The sequence below is a fragment of the Anabas testudineus genome, chromosome 7, assembly GCF_900324465.2.
Source record: "Anabas testudineus chromosome 7, fAnaTes1.2, whole genome shotgun sequence".
Taxonomy (NCBI): Eukaryota; Metazoa; Chordata; class Actinopteri; order Anabantiformes; family Anabantidae; genus Anabas; species Anabas testudineus.
The window spans coordinates 11,586,469-11,606,465 of record NC_046616.1 but is presented as its reverse complement, the minus strand read 5'-3'; the positions used below and the strand labels follow the sequence as shown (position 1 = coordinate 11,606,465).

Below are 19,997 nucleotides of genomic sequence, written 5' to 3'. Positions count from 1 at the left end.
TTACTGATTGACTTCAGTCAGCTGGGGGCGCTGTCTCATCAACACAGAAATAAACCGTAAAAGAAGAATTTCTCAAACGGAAACGGAAATGATAGCGTTGCGTTGAGGTGCGAATGTTTTAATAACTCGGGTCAACAAACAGGGGCGGTGTTTAGTGTCTCCATGTTTCCAGTGGCCTCCGTTCGTCTCCACCGCTGACCGGACCGTACCTCAAATCAAAACGAGCTCCCGGTTATTATCGTTAGGCGGAGTTAAGGTTGTTTCTCTATTTAGTAACTGAAACTAACTACAGCTCAAGCGAAGCAAGAAAAAGCAGAAATAAAACAAAACTGAGGTCCAATCGACTATAAACAATCAAAACAATGTCTTCGCTAAGTAGCAAGTCTGCGAAGGAGATTAGCGACCTGCTGGATGAATATGGGATAAAGCACGGACCTGTGGTCGGTGGGTGGCTCAGATTAAACTGTACTTCACTTAGAAATCTCCACATGTGTGTGGAGCTCCTCACTTTGCACATGTACTGTGTGTTTGTGGCTTTACTATACGGTTTTCTGTGCTCACAATCTCTCAACTAGACGTTTTGTGTCACATTTTGTTCTCAGACAGCACCAGGAGTCTGTATGAGAAGAAACTGAAAGAGGCCATGGCCAAAGGGAAAAGAGCCAAAGTCTCACCCGACAAGACTTTCTACAGAGAAGAGGGTAACTGAATACACTCCTTCATCCATGTATACTGTTCTAATGTTAATTCTATTTAAACTGAAAATAAAGGTGTAGATCACCACAGTTTAGACGGTACTTAACTGTACTAATACACATTTTCTTGATTAGCAGTTTCTGCATTCAGATGGGCCACTTCAAATTGAAAATAGTGTGTTGACATTAAGTGTGATGTTTGTGTTTCAGTGGAGGACATTACCTATGTTTACAGGGAACCGGTAAGTATCTTCTCCCAAACTGCCTCCAGTTGATGCACACACACTTACCTATTGAATCTGACTGTGGCCACAGTGGAACAAGGCATTTAGTTTTTAAAGTCATTGCTTAGGGATGCAGGATGAGTCGATAGCACATGTATTAACTTACAATAAAGGAGGAAATTGTTACGCCGATATTTGGATGTGAGATCAGTTATAATTATGTGTCCCAAAATAATTGAAAACTCTGCCCTGTCCTGTTTTGCAGAGTAGAAGTGATGGTGCAGGAGACAGGTCAGTTTTTTTTAAGATGCTCTACTACGAGGTTCAAACATTCATTGCTTTTCTTTTTATTCTCATTAAAATTTAATTAATAAAATAAGTCATAATTGTAATGATTTTCTTCATCCAGTGGATCTTACATGAGGTCAAGACCAGAGTGGACTGAAAGGGAATTTGAACACGAGTAAGTCACAGTTACACTAACTTTTGTTGTTAACTTTTGTACTTAAAACTTTCATCATGTACTTTTTGTGTCAGTCTCTGCAGGAAGTCCTACTCAACCTACTCCAGGTCAAAGCCGCAATACAGAGAAAAGGATTTTGTTGATACGTAAGTGTATTCAGCTAATCTGCCTATTGGATTCAAAGTTTCTATATTAGTCACAATTTTGACTGCTACAAATGTGATATAATGCAAAATCTTGCTTATATCTATTATTGTATATTCAAGAATACTACCATAATTATAAACCTTCAAAACGTTTATCATGTAGCACTACATCATTTAAAGTATCATATCAGAGTTCATTTAAATGTGCTGTAAAGGGTCCTAACCAAACAAAATACTAAATATCCTTAAATATTTGCCAAACACAAATGTTTAAGGAAAATCTTTAACCATAAATAAATGAATGTGTCACTTTTGTCTGATTAGTTTTGTGTTCTCTTGATCTAGTTTAGATTTAGATTTAGACATTTAGTATTTTTTATTGTATTGCTACTTTTACTTCACTATTTTGTCCGACAAACCACATTATTGTATTAATTACACAAGCTAGAATTAAAAAGACTATACGTTTTCTCTTTAATTTACACCCACTGGCCCAGTGAGGGCAGCACTGCAATTATGTATAAACATTAAATAACAGTAAATAAACTTACATTTGAGTTATTGATAATCACTTGATTGTGATTGACGTTTGTCACTGATGATCACATGCTGCATCATATTTTCTTTAATCATTTTCCAGGCCCTACATGTATGACACACCATCCACTTACAGTAACTCCTATTTGAAGTCGACTCCTATGAAATCTGATAAGGAAGCTCCCAAGACATCATCTCGCCTCATCCCACTGTGGGTTCAGTTTGTGTTCTTCCTGGCTGTGGCAGCCTTCCTCTACTTAGTTTTTTCTAACATGGAGACAAATGAGTCTCTCAAAGGAATAGAGTGATTGTTTTTATTCACGCTCAGTTCATTGGGCTGTTAAGCATTTTAACTTGGCAATTGTCTTTTTGTTGATGCCTTTATTTTAAACATTGCTGAAATTGTAGTTTAGGCAACATTTCTATCACAGTTGCTGTTTATTTGCTTGCTAATGCTCATAAGTAAAATGCATCATCACGCACCTTGTGCAAACATAATCATTCAAAGCTTATCCCAGCACGGTGCACTTAGTGGTGTTTGGTTTGAGGTGCTGAATGTGCCAAAAAAACACATTTGAAAATAAAAACTTAAAATTAGCAACAGTTAAATGTTAATTATTCAAGTCAAAATGAGATGTCTTATTTTACTCGGGGAGATTCGTTTGACTCCACTGTACTGAGGTGGAGCAAATTAAATCTTGATCAACTCATCTGCACTAGAAGAGCTCACGAGTCAAAGTAAAACATATCCAATCAATTTTCATAAAATTGGACAACATAGCTAAATCTCTTATTAGACTAGAGATATTTGCACCTTTTTCTTAGCACCAAACAAATAAACAGAATGTGTCTGTGTCACGTCACAGTGTGTGTTAGTTTGCAGCTCTGTATCAAAGCTTCTAAAATGTCTTTCAATCCTAGTATTTCATAATAAGGGGTGGTGTACATCACCTTATATTGTATAGTAATATTACGACTGACCAAATTCTGATAAAAAATCTGTTGACGAGTTATCAGAAGTTATACAATTGAATATGCAGAACAGTTTTTAGACCAACTATAACATGCCTCAGTGGTTAAATGAGAATATCTGAGTTATAATTGTTCATGGGGCTCATTTCTTTCTTTTTTGATTTGTTTCACTATTATTATTCCTGAGAATCACACTTTTGTACTACATAATCCAACCTTTACATCCTGTGGAGTGTGATGTTGTGATTTGTTTTGTATTGCTGTTTTTTCTTAATTAAAAGAGCTTGTTTATGTAAACGTTTCAAGTGTCAAAACATCTATTCAGAAACCAAAACAGATGCTAATACTAAATGTGGAGACATAAATTAAAAGACTCCATGTGGTGCATTATTTGAGATGCAGTAATAATTGACTGTCAAACCTCTGACACACGACTCATTAAACAAGAAGCTTCAACGACAGCATTTTAATCAACTACAGCTTCTACTTACACATTGAAAGTGCTGTAACGTACATACGAAGTACATAAGATGCATAGTAGAGTTAGACTTAAAATACAAAAACATCTCATCCTTTAAGGATCAATGGTCTGTGGAAGCAAGTATACATTAACTAGTGGTGCCCACCATTAGTGTTAGCTGATTAAATACAAAATAATGTTTTCAAACTGCATGTACACAGAGACCTGAGGGACCCATGACACAGTTTTCCTAGTTAAACTTTTAGTAGCACTTTTCCTCTCCACACATCTGAGGTCAAGGCAGTAGCCAAGTCTGACTGAATCTGAAGTCCAGCCTGCACCAAAACAGACCGAGCTGGGAAAAACTTTCTGCTGTTCATCAGTCAGTCTCCCCTGGTTGTTACTTTACATCTAACCACAACAGCTAACAACCAGTCAAATTCACCGTTTCCCATGCTACCATGAAGGTTAGTGTAAAAGAATGCTGTAGGGCAGTTTTGGATAGGTCTGCATCAGTAAAAGCAGTTTGATCTGGACTGGTTCCATTTTGTAGTGTTTTTCAACAGTGTTATGGATGAGAAACCAAGGTCCTTGGTTCTATGTTACATCTCCTGCTGACTGAATCCATTTAGGACACAGTGCGAGTCTTCTTTGTGTTCAGTAGTGATTCTGCTTGAAAAGAGAAAAAGAACATGCTAGAACCTCATTAACAGTGCAGCATAATTAAAAACATGACCACAGATAAATGTAAAACATAACATTGCCTATAAAAATAATTCACCACAGTAGTTTTCATCTACATGATCCTTTCAAAATGATGAATGAAAGTAGACCACTAATGTAATAGGAAGCCTAAGCTAGTTTTTAAAGGCCACTTCACTTTTTATATGGAATTTACAGAATCACAAGCTGAAATACCTTTAGTTATCTGTTGCCTGCATACGGCCCATCATAGCTTGTTAATTGATAAGGCAACATAAGTGTTCTCCACACCTGCAAATAAAGCACACATATTACTCTGAGCATACCTTCTAAATACAAACAATATAAAAAACACATCTCTTTCCAAAACATAAAGGCTTCCAGTTTACAAATGAACTTACAGGTTCTGGTCTCTCGCTCCAGTTCTGAAGGCTTCTTCTCCTTGTTGCACAATACCTTGGCCACAGTGATTAGAATGATGACGGCTACAACAAATGTAAGGCCAGACACAAGCCAGCTGATCACCACTGGACTCAGTACTGGATCTGGGTCTGAAGAATTACATTCAGGAAGTTACATTCAGGATGGATGTCAATAGATTAAGTTTTATCCACGGCTGTAACCAACTGCAATAGCAACAAGAAGTACTGTTGCAAATACTATGGAAGAATTTTGTTTAACAGTTTATAGCACACACCACACACAAATGATACTTCTTTATTTCTATGTAACCACATTCACCTCTGATGGCTATCGGCAGTGGCTGGCTTTCTCTGGAGACAAAGATGCGTCCACCCAGCTGGACCCGATACAGGCAGTAGTAATAGCCCTCATTGGAGGTCTGGGCATTGGGAAAGGTGAATGTGACAGATGGTGTGAGCGCAGGCAGAGAGTGTCGCACTGTGCCGTTGGAGCGGATCAGGCGCAACTGGAAGGAACCTCCGGGGTACTGCTGCGGAGTGGAGCAGGTGATGTTAAAACTGTGGCCTTTTATGACGGAACCAGCCGGGGCCTCAGTGGATGTGTTATACCAGTGTTGAGGAGTCAAGAGTTCCACTGTGATCAACCAGACAAACAAAAACAGGATGTTATTGCCAATCTACCCATATAATATTATTATTATTATTATTATTATTATTATTAATAATAATAATAATAATAATAATAATAATAATAATAATAATAATAATAATAATGAAATACTTTATATAATAATACATGTATGTTTGAATAGGGGTGGCGGTAGAAATGGGGTTAATGGAGATTAGACAGTGTGGTTATGACTCACCCACAGTGATGTTGATGGAGTTGCTAGGTGGAGAGCTGAGCATTTGAGAAGAGAAGCCACCTTTAATCCTGTACCTACAGCTGTAGCTGCCCTGATGGAAAGTCTCTATGTCAGACAGAGTCAGTTCCATATTGATCTGTGTCTGGTCTGCTCTTTGTGTTACCAGCGGTGTGGACACCCCGTTTCTGTACAGGTGGTAGTCGCTGAGGTGCTTAGCCAGCAGAACACTGCAGCTGAAACGAACAGATTCTCCGGGAGAGAACACAGTGTGAGGTGACAGCAGGGTCAGAGTGGGCGTTAAAAGGGTACCTGTGTGTAAAGACAGGTTAATCAAAAATGTGTAGACGAGTCAATAGATAATGCTCTTCAGCATGTCAGTTATAAATTAAATGCTGACATGTATCTTGTAACTCGATTGCACAAATGAACTCAGTGTACTATCCTACATTTGCATTTGGTTGTATTCTTGTTTCTCTGCCAAGGCCTCCTATCACTGTAACACACAGTACAGTATGTACGTTTACATCTGTTCTTTTGTCAGACACTTCAAAGTAAGATTAAATAACACAGCAGATTAAAGAGATGCCATCAAGGCAGTTCTAAGATAGAAAGACACAGATTGAAATAGACCGTGTTAGGTACAGATGAGGTAAACCTAAGAGCAACAACACAGCAGAATAATGTGGTGTAAGAGTTTGAAACTTTGCCAGCACTGATGGTCAGACTAGTCCTTGTCATTGTAGACCAATGTGTTTGTGTTGGCTTTTTGGTTGCTGTTGTGAGTAATCTGTTCTCCTCTGGACCATAAGAAAAGTGGATAGACAGATGTAGGTCAAATTCATCCAGCAACACTTTAACAAGTAACACTTACATGTTGGAATACAAGCATTAAATACTTAACGCGTTCATTTAAATGGAGACAATCTTAACTTCAGCTTTCATTCTGTACGCTGATGAGTATTGTATGCAAACATCTGTAACTGGCCAATAACCACAATAGTCTCTGAATAAAACAGCAGAAATCATTCCGGTAACCATGTGGCATTGATCTTTGAGTCTCACCTGAGCATTTTACCCCTGCATCATTCTCATGGGTGCAGTGGGAGTTACTGTGCAGAACAACAGCACAGCGTGTCAGACTGGACTCATGTCCAGTGCACTGTACATGCCGCAGCCAGATCTCTCCTCTGCCTGGTCCAAATGCTGAAACATGGGCAGATTCAGCTAAACCACAGCCCAGCTCCAGGCACACCACATAAGCCTCCCGAAGGTCCCAGCCAATGTCGCAAACTGTCCCCCATTGGTTATGGCGGAGAACCTCAACTCTACCAGAACACCTGTTGTCTCCATCTACTAATCTAACCCCACCTGTGGAGCAGAAATAACATAGTTAGACACAGAAAGTGAGAGAAAAGCTGTGGCCACGGTTTCATTTCAAATAATCAGAAGCTTACCAAAAGCATCAGCTCCATCCCACAGAACACCTAGCAGGCCTGTGAAAGTGAGTACAAACGTAGAGTTATTCAGATTAAAAACCAATCTGAAGTACACAAAGATACCAACAGTATCTAAACTAATGCAGTCTTGTACAAGTTACACAATCAACATACTCGTCATTGGGAAGGTGTTGATTAATGATTATGATCATGTTAGTTTGGAGGGTGATTACACTTTGAGCTGTAATAGGTTAACTATCATATTTTACAATAGTAAGCAATGAGGCAGGATCACAAATGATAATACCTGACTGTATAACAAAATACATTTAGGGAAACAGAACCACAAACTAAAACCTTCATGACCATAAGTTTGAATCAGCGCCTCTCAGACAAACACTGCAACAACCTTCAGGGCAATGTTTACTGCAATGTTTACTGCAATGTTTACTGCAATGTTTACTGCAGGGCACTTATTAGCTTTATTTTTAGCTATGCCAAGTGAAACTAAAATCTGATCACCGATTAAATGGTTCATGTCTAACTCTAGCCAGGTGTTACCAACAAGTCCATAATTAACTAAGCTAGCTGACAAGAAACGGCTCCCTTAAAGTTAGTAAGTTTATAAATTAACATTAACACTTACTAATTCACTTAATACGACAACATGTTAACTTAAGCCACAATTAGACGAAAACCTCTCTGTAGTGTCACAAATAGCAGAAAAACACTGTAACCGGTGTACTAGCTAGAGATTATTAAAGCTTAAACAACTGTTCTTATCTCAGTATAATCACATTAGCTAACTAACGTTAGCTGGTTGTCTCAGCTAGCTCGCTGGCAAACACGCGTAGCTACCTGGTGGTAGTTAGCTGATTTATGTCGGCTACCTGTTAGAAGGATACGGAGGAATCTCAGCATCGTTCCCCTCAGCCTTCCATCAGACGGCTGGTGGGGAGGGATGCGGGTCGTCCCGGTGGTGATACTGACAACAGCTGGAAGCTACCGTCCGCCCAAGACATGAGCTAACGTTAGCTTGTGTGCTACAAAGAGGCTAGCTGGAGAGCTAACTAACGGCTGAGCTGTAACGTTAACCAACCAACATGGCGCCGGTGCAAGTGAATGAACGTTACAGACATTGTTGATAACTTCCCAAAACTAATACCGGCACAAACATGTCTGGAAAACTGTAAGGCTTCTCTGTGTGTCTGTGTGTGTGTCAAAACAAGACTGTGTTCATGAGAGTCGGGATGCCACACGTCAGGCCGCTGTGCTGCCGCAGCCCGTTCTCCCTGCAGCAGACAGAGGTCAGCAAACGCCGCAGCTGCGTTTACGCCCATTAGCGGTGACATTGAGCAGAGTGCTGCTGTGGACGGGACGCACTTAGAAATCCTAAAGTCACTTTATATCTATAATATATAAAACATCAGCCCTTCGAAACTATTAAAAGATGCAAAATGACTACAAAGATGTGAAGGCTGTCCAAAAAGACACATACCGACCAAAAAGGCACAAAATGACCGATGCTCATATAAATTGCATTATATTCCCAGCATTATATGAACAATGCTGGGAATAGAAGTACTTTAGTTAAAAAATACTTTAAGTGCAATTTGGAGCACTTTACTTCACTTTATTTCAAACTATATCTCACAGGGAATGAGATTACTTACCTACTTCACTACTTTTATTTGACAACTGTAGTTACTACTTGCTTTGTTGAAATTCAGGTTAATAATACAAAATGATTGATGATAATTACAAGTTACAGTACAATAAAGAATACACATCTAAAATTTGTTCTACTGTTACCATTTGCAAGATTTAATTTGTGTACACATAACTATAACAACTATCATCCAACACTATACTTATGTGCTTGTAAGATTTTGAATACAGGATTTGCAATAGAGTATTTCTACACTGTGGTATTTGTTACTTTTATTAAATAATATGTATGTGAATGTTGATTCCTTTTTGTGTTATCAGTCTAATTCTTTAAAGTAACTAGTAACTTAAATTAAATTACGAAATTCTTAAAACCTAGATATATTTCAGAGGAATAGACGTCAATAGGAAATGACCTGGATCTCAGTAAACACCATTCAAAACTGTAACATCAGCACAAGGTGTGTCACAGTTCCACCTTATTCTATGTGACAATTCCTGCTTCAGTCCTCCCACGTAAAACTCTCCAGGTACAAGTCTGTACTTCCAACTTAAAGAGAACAATGTGGACGATCATCCAAAACCACACCAGGACATTTGTGCTGATTCATGCTTGCGTTGTGAAACGGTTTTACACGCATGTAACTTTCAACAATTCACACTTTTGTGTCTCACATCGACCAATGTGTTTACCTCACATTGGTATCGCATTTGTATTGACAAGCTACTATAAATAACTTTGGAGGAATGATGATTTCAGTATGAGGGGAGAGTAAAGAAATAAAACATAACCTCAAAAGATCACACCAAAGCTAAAGAAAAATTGAATTGAGCCTAGATGACAACCTAGAACAAAGAAAATCTTCACAGAAAGAAAAGTACGGACAACTTGCAGTGTTGTGCAAGCTATTATCTATGTATTATCCACACAAGCTCATAGCTGTAACTGTTTCCAAGTATGATATATGCTTTATGTTTGTATAATTTGTGTATAAGGTCAATTTGGCATCATTCCTTTATGTTAATCTGGGTCATAAAATTTCAGTTACTTGTGCAGTGACTTAGTGTTTCATAAATAAATAAAAGAATTAAAGTCCAAGAGGGTAGATATGTTTTATAGGCATGATATATCGAGACAGGGGAATGTGACTTTGGGTGAAGCAGGCAACGGTAGTAAGAAATACAACATTAAAAACAAAAGAGCTTTTACTCTAGTTTAGGCATCATGTTGCTGCTTATATCTGGAGAAAAGGTCCTAAAAGTGCAGTCAAATTAAAATCCTTAAAAATCTGTCTTCCAAGTTCCTCCTAAATGTATTTTCAGCCAAATCTTGATGCTGAAGGCCAATGCATCAGTATTAGTGTCAACTACCAACTGATGTAGGTTTGTGATGCATTTTATTGAGCCACTGGTCAAATAAGCATCCAGCTTCTCATACTGTAAAAGGTGACCATCTTTTAAACAAAGAAAACGTACAGATAAGTCTTAATATATATATTAATGAAAAATGTCTCTGTAATTCAAACTTCAAAACCAGCACTTTGTGAAAAGAAATCTCAAAATGATCTGTGTAGTCATTACAATTCAAGGAAAAGTACTATTACAAGCACTTCTGCAATGACTTCCCGTCACTGACTAAGTGTCGAATAAGTCGACCTAAACAGTTTTATGTGTTGGTAATTTTACCATTGATAGGAGAAAACAAATACTGTCATAAAATAACAAGACATAAAATAAGTTAACTTAACACTAGTCCTCTAAGAAGATGACCTTTTTCACAGGTATGGAGTTTCAATAAGTACCATTACTTCCTGACTTATTTTTTATCAACTCCTAACAACAAGCTTTCAATAAAATAACGCGTTTAGCTCTTTGGATAACAGAACAACCTGCTTCAGTTCAACCATAAAAGTCTCTGTAACACCACATCAGAAATGCTGCTTATTCAAAAGTCTCTTGTGCAGTTCGTTGTGGGTCTTGCCTGGCATCAGCCATTTGTCAGGACGACCCCAACATTCAAACATGTCTTTATTTGGCTTCGCCGAGCAGATGGACAATGAGTTCATATGAGGAGAGGACAATGGCTGTGTTAGGGATTTGTCTAATTAGCTGTGGAATGAGTCCTCTGTAAAAAGCTGCATAGCCTTCCTCCAGTGCTATTAACCTCCCTGTCTGGAAGAAGTATTTGTACTTGCTGCCTTCCTCACGGAGCCTTGTTCGGATGACCTCTATGGAGACAAAAAAAAAAAAAAAAGTATTAGTCACCTAATTAGTAATTTCTATATGACATTACACTGGTGTGTTGCAATGAAAAAAAAAACCAAAGGTGATTACCATGTGGATAGGCTACACAGGACGCACAACCCTTTGAAAAAGCAGCTGCCAGCATCAGACTCAGGAAGTCAGATGCTCCTTTCTCCTTTTCACCATTTGGGGAAGCAAATTGGCTCTTGGCGAGCTGTTTCTTTAGTGTCTCGTAGATGAGGAAGCAGATCATGGTCTCAGAGATGCCGGCATAAGATGCAGTCAGGCCTCTGTAGAAACCCCGGATTCCTTCTGTTTTGTAAACATAGCGGGCACACTGTAGTGCATTCATCTTCTTCTCTCCTCTGGCTCTAAAAGGTCAGACCCATCAGACTCATTAGTGCCAAAAATAGTAACAGTATGACAAGTTACACAATAGTTATTTCATCCATTCATATACTGTATAAAGTACCAGAGCCCAAGACTATGTTCTGTTAATTATTTTAAAATGTTGTGATTAGACAAGTTTTTCACCTATAGGGAAGTATCTGCTCCTAATAGGTGGTGCAGCCTTTACTGGGTTGAATGAACTAGTCTGAGGTTTACAAAGTCTCATTAAAAACCAGACCTTTTACTCCATTCATAAAGTTACAGTTCTGTGTAGCAAAACAGGTGTTTGATCTTTAAACAGAGGGAGCAGACCTCACATAACACTATTGCCTTGTACTCAATGTAAATATAGACTCTTGCTCTGCACGTAGGACACTGCGTCAGCATTGTGTATTTACGGCACTAGGTCACATGCTCAAACTAACCCAACACTTAACCCAAGGACAGGATAGATGGACGTAAAGGTTTCTTAGACAGGTCACATAATATGAGGTACCTTCCCTTCCCTTCTGCAGTCCACATATAAGGTCAGGTTATTTTACACAGGTCTATCACCAAACACTGTCTAGAAATAAGAAGGGAAAATACACAAAGGACGGGTGAATTTAAGAGTTTGCATACTTCTTTTCCAGCTGCATCCTTGTCTTGACCATCCAGATGGGGTTCATCAGAGAGTTGGTAACAAAAGCTGAAGACAAGGGATAAAATAATTTATTTTTGGTGAACTGTTATCTGTATAATGCACTTTATTCAGTTATACTTTCCAGGTTCAAGTAACCAGGAAAAAGGCAAGCTCTAGAAATACAAATGTTTTCGCATGGTACTGGACTGCATCTTGCTTTTTAGCTTAAGTTGTCTTTTAATTGTACGTAAGCAACAACGACCATGCATACTGCTCACCTGCAACACCAGCAGAGGACATGTGTACCACTCCACTGTTAGGGACAAACAGCCCATTGAATATCTCTTTAGATTTTGAGTATGCAGCAAAGTAAATGGCTCTGAAACACAGAAGAAAAGTGGTAAGACCTCTACAAAGAAGCAGCTGTAACAAATTAAAACATATACTTAAATATGAATGTTCTTTCATGCTTTTGTAGCACCTGTGCAAATATGCAATTTGTGCCTATTTGGGCTTGTGTGCAGTTTTAACAGAATATCAGTGCCTGTGCCTCTTCCCTCTGCTTGGTTTCTGGAACAGACTGTCACTGCACCAGAATGGGCTGAATAAGCACTGTGCACTACTGATGCCCACAGAGCTGCTTTGAATGTAAGCCATGTCCAAGTGGGACAGGGAAATTATGAGTACAGGCTGATGTTGAGGTTACTCATTTACCATGGGGAAAGTAAATGTAACCCATGATCCCATCTTGTCATGGTGATGTCTCAAAGTCTGATCAACATGTATGTGGCAGTAGGAGTTTTCATATTACATTTATATTCTTTTTGCATACTAGAGTTTAGATGCCGGATAACCAACCATGAGGAAACAGGGCAAAGTTCTGACTACTTGTTGACAATAAAAATAGAACAAAGGTGAAACTGAAACTTCACAAAATGTACCCACACAAGACTGAACTGCTTATCTTGGTTTGTCACGCAAAACTTCAAAGTAGGTAAAACATTTTCCAATTATTTCCATTAGTCTTGGACCATTATGACATCCTGAAACAATGTCTATAAAAGTTTAACATCCTCATTATTTGTCTCGAGTTTAATTTCATGCAAATACAGAAGCGTTCTCATGTTGACAGACAAAGTTTATTGCATGTTGTTGCCATCACAACAGCTTCCTGTTTATACAACTTGTTAATGCTTTCAACCATTAGAGTGAAAAATCCTCTGTACGCCTCTCCCTTGTTTCCCCCTTTTTTCTGCTAGCAGCTGTGCTATAAAAACAGTCTCAGGTGTCATGATATGCAGAAACAATATACTCTAATGTCAACTGCTTCACGCCATAGCCTTTTTATATTTAGTTTTAGTTTGTTGTTTCTGAATACAAGTCCAGTGAACTGTGTTTCATTGTTAACTAAAGATAACAAGCAGGTATCATTAACACTCAGTCTCCCACATACTTTCAGCACCGTGAACTGAACTACAGTGTGTAAGAACAGCAGTGCCTTTGACCAACAAAAATGTTCAGAATATAAAGTGATTTTAATATACCTTGAGGGGGCCACACCGACAAGGTTTGGCCCCAAGCCACGGAAAAGTGATCTTGGTCCCTCTTTTTCAAGAATTGATCTGAAATAAAATAAAAGAAGAGCCATGAGCCATCAAACACGCTGAATTATTTGACAGACATTTATTTATTTACACCACTGTACATGTTTAACTGTCTCTACAATTGTTACAGGTCAGTGGGAGTATTTTAGGTTCAATTAAAGGAATGAAAGCTCACTCCTGCAATTATCCCAAGTGTTGCACCAGCCCTGGTGTAACACTCGAGCTGGTTTTGCATCAGTTCCTACCCTTACCCACTGACCTTGGCAGTGGCTCGTTTATCTTGTCAGCTACACTCTCGCAAAGTTTTTTTAACTGTGTGTTTGTAGTGACATTCATTCTCTAGACAGCTGGAGGTCTGCATGGGACTAAGCAAAGAGGAACTGCACACTGCTGGGTTTCTGTAATGCACACCTCACCTTTTGCAGATCCCAGACATTCTACCCTGATATCCAACACATTTTTAAACAACAGCTGATTTAAAAACAAAATAATTACCTATTTTCAAGTAAAAGTAGTGTCCAACCTTTCCATGGGTGGAAAAGGGGTTTAAAGGTCTATAATGACTTTTTTTTGCATGTTTTACAAACATAAGCATGTAAATACAACATCAATCAATGTTAGCTAAAATAATTTAACCTGAACAAACAAGGACATATTTACTCACCACAACAAAAATTATCTTTAGGCATAAACAACTTTTATAGCCTACAGACAGAGACTGACACCAGTCCAGACCGGTTCAGTCTGAGTCCCCAGTCATTTAAGTGTAATACAACACGGACACCACATCCTGGTACACATTTCCGTGTTCCTCTTGGCCAACTGGACCTGCGTCTAGTCTTTTCCACACTAAACAACTTAAGGCCAGGTGGAAAAGCATGTTCTCTGCTGGCCTAAACAGCTGGTTCAGAACACTTAACAATTGATTTACGTAGGCTAGGATTAGAGGCTTTCATCTTAAGACCTTGAAAGCATAAAATGAATGACAGGTTCCCTGAAGTATTTCCATAGACTACATCACAAAAGCTGAACAGGACTTTATACAACTATTCCAAATACAAATAGTTACTTTGACAAATCTGTTATGTAACACATTACACGCCTAAACATGGACATCTTTAGAGGATGAAACTGGATGCCACAGTTCAACTATAAAAATCAGCAGTTGACAATTATGCCAGTCTGTACAAGTCATGATAAACAGCAGTGATGAGAGAACACAGCTGGTGTCCCTGTTTGTAGGCAGAAAAGTGCAAACGCCTCAGGGACAGCTTGCACAGCATGCTGCAGCACAGTGTGCCCAACAACAACACAAACAAGCACCTTACCGTAGGACCTGTAGCAGCCCAGGTGTAACAGTCCCCGGTCGGATCACCCCAGTGCCACTTAAGGTGCCCAGCTGGACCTGGAAGACCGGCCGGAGGGTGAGGCCAGAAGACTGCAACCGTGTCTTCAACACCTCCAGGGGGCAGGTCATGATGGCTCCCACAGTACCACTACATCTGCACAGTGATAACACAAAAATAGGGATTATTGTGGAACATTTAAAATTGTACCAACCATACAATTCCTCGCTGTAGTACAACAGCTAACATGCATCATTTGCAAGGTCACATTTTTTTTTGACTGACAAGACATTGTCTTCCATGATAAAAGGGCGCTGTATGTAGCTGCCCACTGCTCCTTCCAGGGGGATGGGTTAAATGCAGAGGACCAATTTCACCTGTAACATGTAAATGTGACAAATGACAAATAAACTGTTTCTGTTTCTGTAAAACAGCTAAGGATCTATTTGCCAGTGCAGGTACAAACAATTCTGGCCAAAGGCAACTCCAACTCAAATATTCTCATTGCACTTGGAAGTTTTCTTTTTCCTTTTTCTTTTTTTAAGATAAAATCTCAACGCAATCAATTCTTCAATTGGTACATCATTTACTACCTGTGCTAATAACCTTGTTAGTGACAAGATTAGAAGTCTGGAACAGATTAGACTAAGCTGCTGCATGTGCTGTGTCAGAAGGACATACTGAAACATCTTAACATAGGTAACACCTAACCTAATTGTACAGTACAATCATGGATCATCTATCCATCCATATTGGAATAGCTGGAAATCATTCAGGAAACATGTTTCACTCTGGATTTTCCAGTCTGAAACTAAAAATGACAAACACACAAATGTAGAATGTATGTAATCAAATATAGAAATAAAGTTTCTGGAGCTGTGGCATGGTTATGAACACTGGTTATGTAGAATCTGAATGTAATAAATAATAGTTACTATAATAAAATAAAACTTCTTTGCATTCATCAGTGGTGTCATTGCAGACATACTTTGTAAACCCATAAGTTCCCCGACAAGCTTTGTTGGTTTCGGAAGTAATAATGTGACACAGCTAAACATTATTTGTGAGATCACCTTCAACAGGACGAGTCAGTTGCATTTATAATAAACACAGAGTGGTAAATATTCACATTACTTTTCTACACATCTGTGTAAAAAATGCATGGTTTCAAATACCGGGTAAACATTAAGCTCATAACACCTAAAGGGTAAAATGGCGACATTTTGAAATAACCCAGTGTCATTTTAATGTGACCTTAACATGTACGAAATCCAACTCTTCATTTTATATCAGCGTCCAGCATATCATATTTATAGAAAGGAGCCTCCAGTCATGTGTAGCTGCTGGCAGTAAGTCACGGAGCTGCGGCTGCTGACTGAGTGCAGATTCAGTGTTACATAATGCAGAGAACATCATGTAACGTTAGCAGAGGCTAACGACTCCCGTGACTGTGCCACGTCCAGCCACAGCTAAGCTAGCTGACCACTAACACACGGTCTCACGGCGTCAGTTTATACACAGTTGAAGTCATCTAACACCAAAACACAACCTCGCCCCTCTCAGGATATGTGCGACTCTTCGGACTCAAACTAGTTAGCAGCGACCTTCTGCCGAGCGAGCTAACAGCGGCTACCAGGAATTAGCTAGTTAGCTGAGGTGAAAGACGTCGCCGACACAACACAACAACAGTAGCTACGTTAGGTCATTAGCTTAATATGTGAACATTTTTTATTTCACCGAGTCGTTTTAACATAAGCCGAGGCGGGGGGAACACGGGGACAGAAACACGTCTATCTAATGTTAAGGTCGAAAGATGGGATGTGCTAACATTAGCTAGCGGTAACGGTTAGCCTAACATTAGCTCGGTTTCGTCACATGCCGGTTGATGGACTTTTGTCACCAACTCTGTGAGGACATTGGTCTGAATGGTTTGGACTGTAACTTACACTTTAGTTCAAATTGGCTTTTTGTGACTAAGAATATGTAGCTTAACTTACTCGAGCGGGGCACAGAGGTAACGTTATATCTGTAGCGTTAACCTTGCTCTGCTCCGAGTGTCGTCAATGTGACTTACCCCCCGGCAAACAGATGTAGCAGCGTGTCTTTCTGTGCCATTTTCCCTTTTTCAAACAGCCACCATACTGGATTAAGATGAAAGAAGAGAGATGCGACTTTCTGATCTTGGGTTAATCCTCTCTGTACCGGCTCGGAGCTGTCAGTGCTGGCGGAGCGGCGAGGTGACCTGAAGAGCGGCCCTGATGTGACGTCAGTGGGCCGGTCGGGGGTGTTGTCCGTGACGTAGAAACATGTGCTCCCCCACCTCGGCAGGTGGCGATAGAAGTGGGAGGTGTTTGGCCTTTCTTAGATTGTTACACAATTATGACCATGGCCATAAAAGCACAGCACAAACATGATTTTGAACTGTGCCCCCTCTGACCTTCACCAGTGTCAGTATAAAATAATTAACTTAATGGTTCAGTGTTCAGTAAGACTTTACACTGCAAAACAGCATGCAGGAATTATAGTGAACTAATAGTCAAATAATAACCAGCCTTTTCTTGTTATTGTTAATATGTACCTGTCCCAAAATTATTTTTTAATGGGGGGGTACCATTCGAGAAACAAAGCTACCAGACCATGTGGAGAGTTAGTCTGCTTTGTTTGTAGTTGGAAGAACCCATTCATGATTACATAAAATTATGTTTCTCATCATTTTAAAGACAGTGCTTACCACAATGATTAGGTTTGCATTAAGTCCTTACACACATACACCTATAAATGAACTAAAAGACTGAGTGAATCTTCAGATGTTGTGTCTGTACTTGATCACACACGAGTCTGTGTGTGGGTGTGTGATCTCTTCTCCAATCAAAATCCTACATCTGCAGCCAGACAACAGTAATGTTGTGCGATGCAGATCAGAGAGTGAGCTAGATAAGTTGGTTAACAGCTAAATGGAAATTTGCACCACTTCAAGTGTAACACCCGCTCTGTTGGATCATCAATCTTCCATCTTGTAGAGAGATCCTGTGTCAAAATCTATTTAAAAATCATTGTTTTAGTATACATTGTGCTATTTTTCTATAATTAACACAGGGAAGGAAACTGTGTTTACAATATACCCATTCATTTAATCAATTTGTCCTTTTTGCTAAAATTGTTACCATCAAAGTCTATTGTTCCACTGCCAACATTTCTAGTCAGCAGGAACGTGCCAGTTTTTATTAGTAGAAGAAAATCAAACCTTAATGTCCATTTGTATTATTAAATGTTACATAATATTCTTGTCTGTGTAGTTTGTGCCAGGGTTCATGTGCAATAAAAAGTACTATCATTAGCAATAAAACTACAGAGCTAAGCCTATAGTAAAAGTAGATACTGTTACGAAAGGAAATTTAAATGTCTGCAGAACATTTATTATTTTTTTATCCTTGTCAATATTAACAACTTACATGATTATCAATGTGACATTTCTTGTAATGTGATGACAATGTGTCTGTACTTTATGATTGTCACATGTCACATTGGTGCACATGGAGCATTTTAATCAAACCAATTATCTAATACTTATTACCCCTTGCAGCTATTACACCATTCATCAAATATTTGCCAGCGTATACAGTAATTACCATGTTCATAACCTGCTAGTAGAGAGAAAATGGGACATTAAAGCCAAGGACAAATATCACAGAACTACAAAGTCCTGGATTTAAACAGAAGACAACATAGCATGAAGCTCAGAAAAATAAGTCACACAATAACCTCAACAGTTGACAGTTAAACCAGCTGAGCCTGATCGTTGTCCTATTTGAACATAACAACATTTTTTGGCATCTTGTATTGACAGTGTCCAACAATCTGTGATTAGCATGAAATAAGCGGTCTTATTTTGCTCTCCTATCCCTGTGGCTTTGGTCGTGTACTATTTCACAATCAACAGTGGTTAAATCTACATTTATTCATACTTTGCTAAGTTCACAGTTATAAAACAAATTTAATAAATTACTGGACTTACGGTAAATACAATCTTGTGCTTTACTTGAGTAACATAATGTTACAGAGAAAACAAACTGCATCTAGTAAAGTTCTATCTGCTCTGAGTTCTTTGCAATTTCACCAAAGACTGGTTTCTCTTCTGAATGTTAAAATGTTTTCATTTAAGAGATAAATTACTGAGGTAAAAAACTTAATATTTTTAAAGAATTAACACAATTCAACCCAAACTGTGATGAATTAAATAGCATAACTTAGTTTTTTGTTCTTTTCTGCCCATGTTCACCTCTTGACCCACTAACTCCATTGAATTTTCCTGCACATTGACAACCTATTCTCTGATACTTAAGGTATATTTTGTGGCTTATTTCTTTTCCTGAGCTGAGTTTTGAATGCAGGGCAAGAGTATTTTCTACAATGTTATACGCTCCCTACAGCTGGTGACAGATGAAACAGATTCATGTTACACTCACAAACCAGTGGAGACTGGATGAATCCTGACTGGTCTTTATACAGGTGTTGAAAATGCTGACACCAAATATAAAACACACATACAGAAAAGTTCTTAATTAGATTGCAGAGAAGACAGTTCAGCCAGTTTTTTTTGTTGTTGTTTTTTTTTTTGTATTTTTCTTTGCTCCAGCAGCATTTACCCTATGTTCACCTCTTTTTTGTTTCCCTGAAGCAGCTGCTGAACACAATGTTGGTGTGTGCACATAAATTTAGCAAAACATAATCCTGTGCCTTATGTAAAAAGATAAACCATTAAAGAGATTATAGTGTCTCAGTTTCTGTCACTAAAGCTGTGATAGTGGTTGGAGACTGATGCAACAGTGACAGAGGCTCACATCACCCCTGTCCCCCTTCGCTGCTGGTTTCTCTACTTGGCTCAGTTTAGTATTTCAGCATTAACCTTCAAGTTCCACCTGCTGAGGTATTGTTAAGTAGCAACATCAACTCAAATGAAATACAGTATAAATGCAAAAGTAAGGGTAATGTAATGTTGCTTAAATACGTTCTTCACTCAACAACACCGCCTTAAAATGTGATTTTAGTTCTGTGTGCATTGACTCACGACATTCAAGTGCATGTTCTAAGATGACACGTCCCTGGATCAGTGTCAGGGCACAGGACATGTCACAGCCCCCCACTGACTTTCACAGGGCACCGAGTTAAATTAGGGAAACAGCATTGAAATGGGACTGAC

The 19,997-nt window shown here is 38.8% G+C and overlaps 3 protein-coding genes across 5 annotated transcripts; 1 reads left to right on the top strand and 2 right to left on the bottom strand.

Annotated features, from left to right (window-relative positions):
- The first annotated feature begins 224 nt into the window (after positions 1-224).
- LOC113166724 (emerin-like) lies at positions 225-3,334 on the top strand. 2 transcript variants are annotated; one of them, XM_026366852.1, is made up of 7 exons: positions 225-444; positions 603-701; positions 906-937; positions 1,185-1,210; positions 1,329-1,382; positions 1,466-1,528; positions 2,169-3,334. In XM_026366852.1, the coding sequence occupies exons 1-7, from the start codon at positions 363-365 to the stop codon at positions 2,371-2,373; spliced, it is 561 nt and encodes a 186-aa protein (XP_026222637.1). In that variant the 5' UTR covers positions 225-362; the 3' UTR covers positions 2,374-3,334. The 2 variants fall into 2 exon arrangements, with proteins under 2 accessions (XP_026222637.1, XP_026222635.1); XM_026366850.1 differs by having other exon boundaries at positions 227-444; positions 1,457-1,528.
- A 154-nt stretch (positions 3,335-3,488) lies between these two features.
- Positions 3,489-8,217, bottom strand: si:ch211-150o23.3. Of its 2 annotated transcripts, none has more exons than XM_026368940.1 (8): positions 7,814-8,217; positions 6,942-6,980; positions 6,550-6,855; positions 5,488-5,796; positions 4,941-5,255; positions 4,601-4,750; positions 4,416-4,490; positions 3,489-4,169 (listed from the first exon to the last, which is right to left on the bottom strand). In XM_026368940.1, exons 1-7 carry the CDS (start codon positions 7,842-7,844, stop codon positions 4,447-4,449), a joined length of 1,194 nt encoding a protein of 397 aa, XP_026224725.1. In that variant the 5' UTR covers positions 7,845-8,217; the 3' UTR covers positions 3,489-4,169; positions 4,416-4,446. The 2 variants fall into 2 exon arrangements, with proteins under 2 accessions (XP_026224725.1, XP_026224724.1); XM_026368939.1 differs by having other exon boundaries at positions 3,489-4,166.
- Positions 8,218-9,679: 1,462 nt separating this feature from the next.
- slc25a33 (solute carrier family 25 member 33) lies at positions 9,680-17,060 on the bottom strand. Its single transcript, XM_026368603.1, has 7 exons — positions 16,872-17,060; positions 14,780-14,953; positions 13,392-13,469; positions 12,126-12,226; positions 11,847-11,913; positions 10,926-11,206; positions 9,680-10,819 (listed from the first exon to the last, which is right to left on the bottom strand). The coding sequence occupies exons 1-7, from the start codon at positions 16,910-16,912 to the stop codon at positions 10,620-10,622; spliced, it is 942 nt and encodes a 313-aa protein (XP_026224388.1). The 5' UTR covers positions 16,913-17,060; the 3' UTR covers positions 9,680-10,619.
- Between the last annotated feature and the right edge of the window lie 2,937 nt (positions 17,061-19,997).

Excerpts from the sequence above, each read along its gene's own strand:
- LOC113166724 (XM_026366850.1), top strand. The coding sequence starts at position 363 with ATGTCTTCGCTAAGTAGCAAGTCTGCGAAGGAGATTAGCGACCTGCTG. Across the intron at positions 445-602 it reads AAAGCACGGACCTGTGGTCG|ACAGCACCAGGAGTCTGTAT; the intron begins GTGGGTGGCTCA and ends TTTTGTTCTCAG. Across the intron at positions 1,529-2,168 it reads GAAAAGGATTTTGTTGATAC|GCCCTACATGTATGACACAC; the intron begins GTAAGTGTATTC and ends ATCATTTTCCAG.
- si:ch211-150o23.3 (XM_026368940.1), bottom strand. The coding sequence starts at position 7,844 with ATGCTGAGATTCCTCCGTATCCTTCTAACAG. Across the intron at positions 6,981-7,813 it reads CCTCCGTATCCTTCTAACAG|GCCTGCTAGGTGTTCTGTGG; the intron begins GTAGCCGACATA and ends TCACTTTCACAG. Across the intron at positions 4,751-4,940 it reads ACTGCCGATAGCCATCAGAG|ACCCAGATCCAGTACTGAGT; the intron begins GTGAATGTGGTT and ends GTAATTCTTCAG.
- slc25a33 (XM_026368603.1), bottom strand. The coding sequence starts at position 16,912 with ATGGCACAGAAAGACACGCTGCTACATCTGTTTGCCGGGGG. Across the intron at positions 14,954-16,871 it reads CTACATCTGTTTGCCGGGGG|ATGTAGTGGTACTGTGGGAG; the intron begins GTAAGTCACATT and ends ATCACTGTGCAG. Across the intron at positions 10,820-10,925 it reads CTGTGTAGCCTATCCACATG|AGGTCATCCGAACAAGGCTC; the intron begins GTAATCACCTTT and ends TTGTCTCCATAG.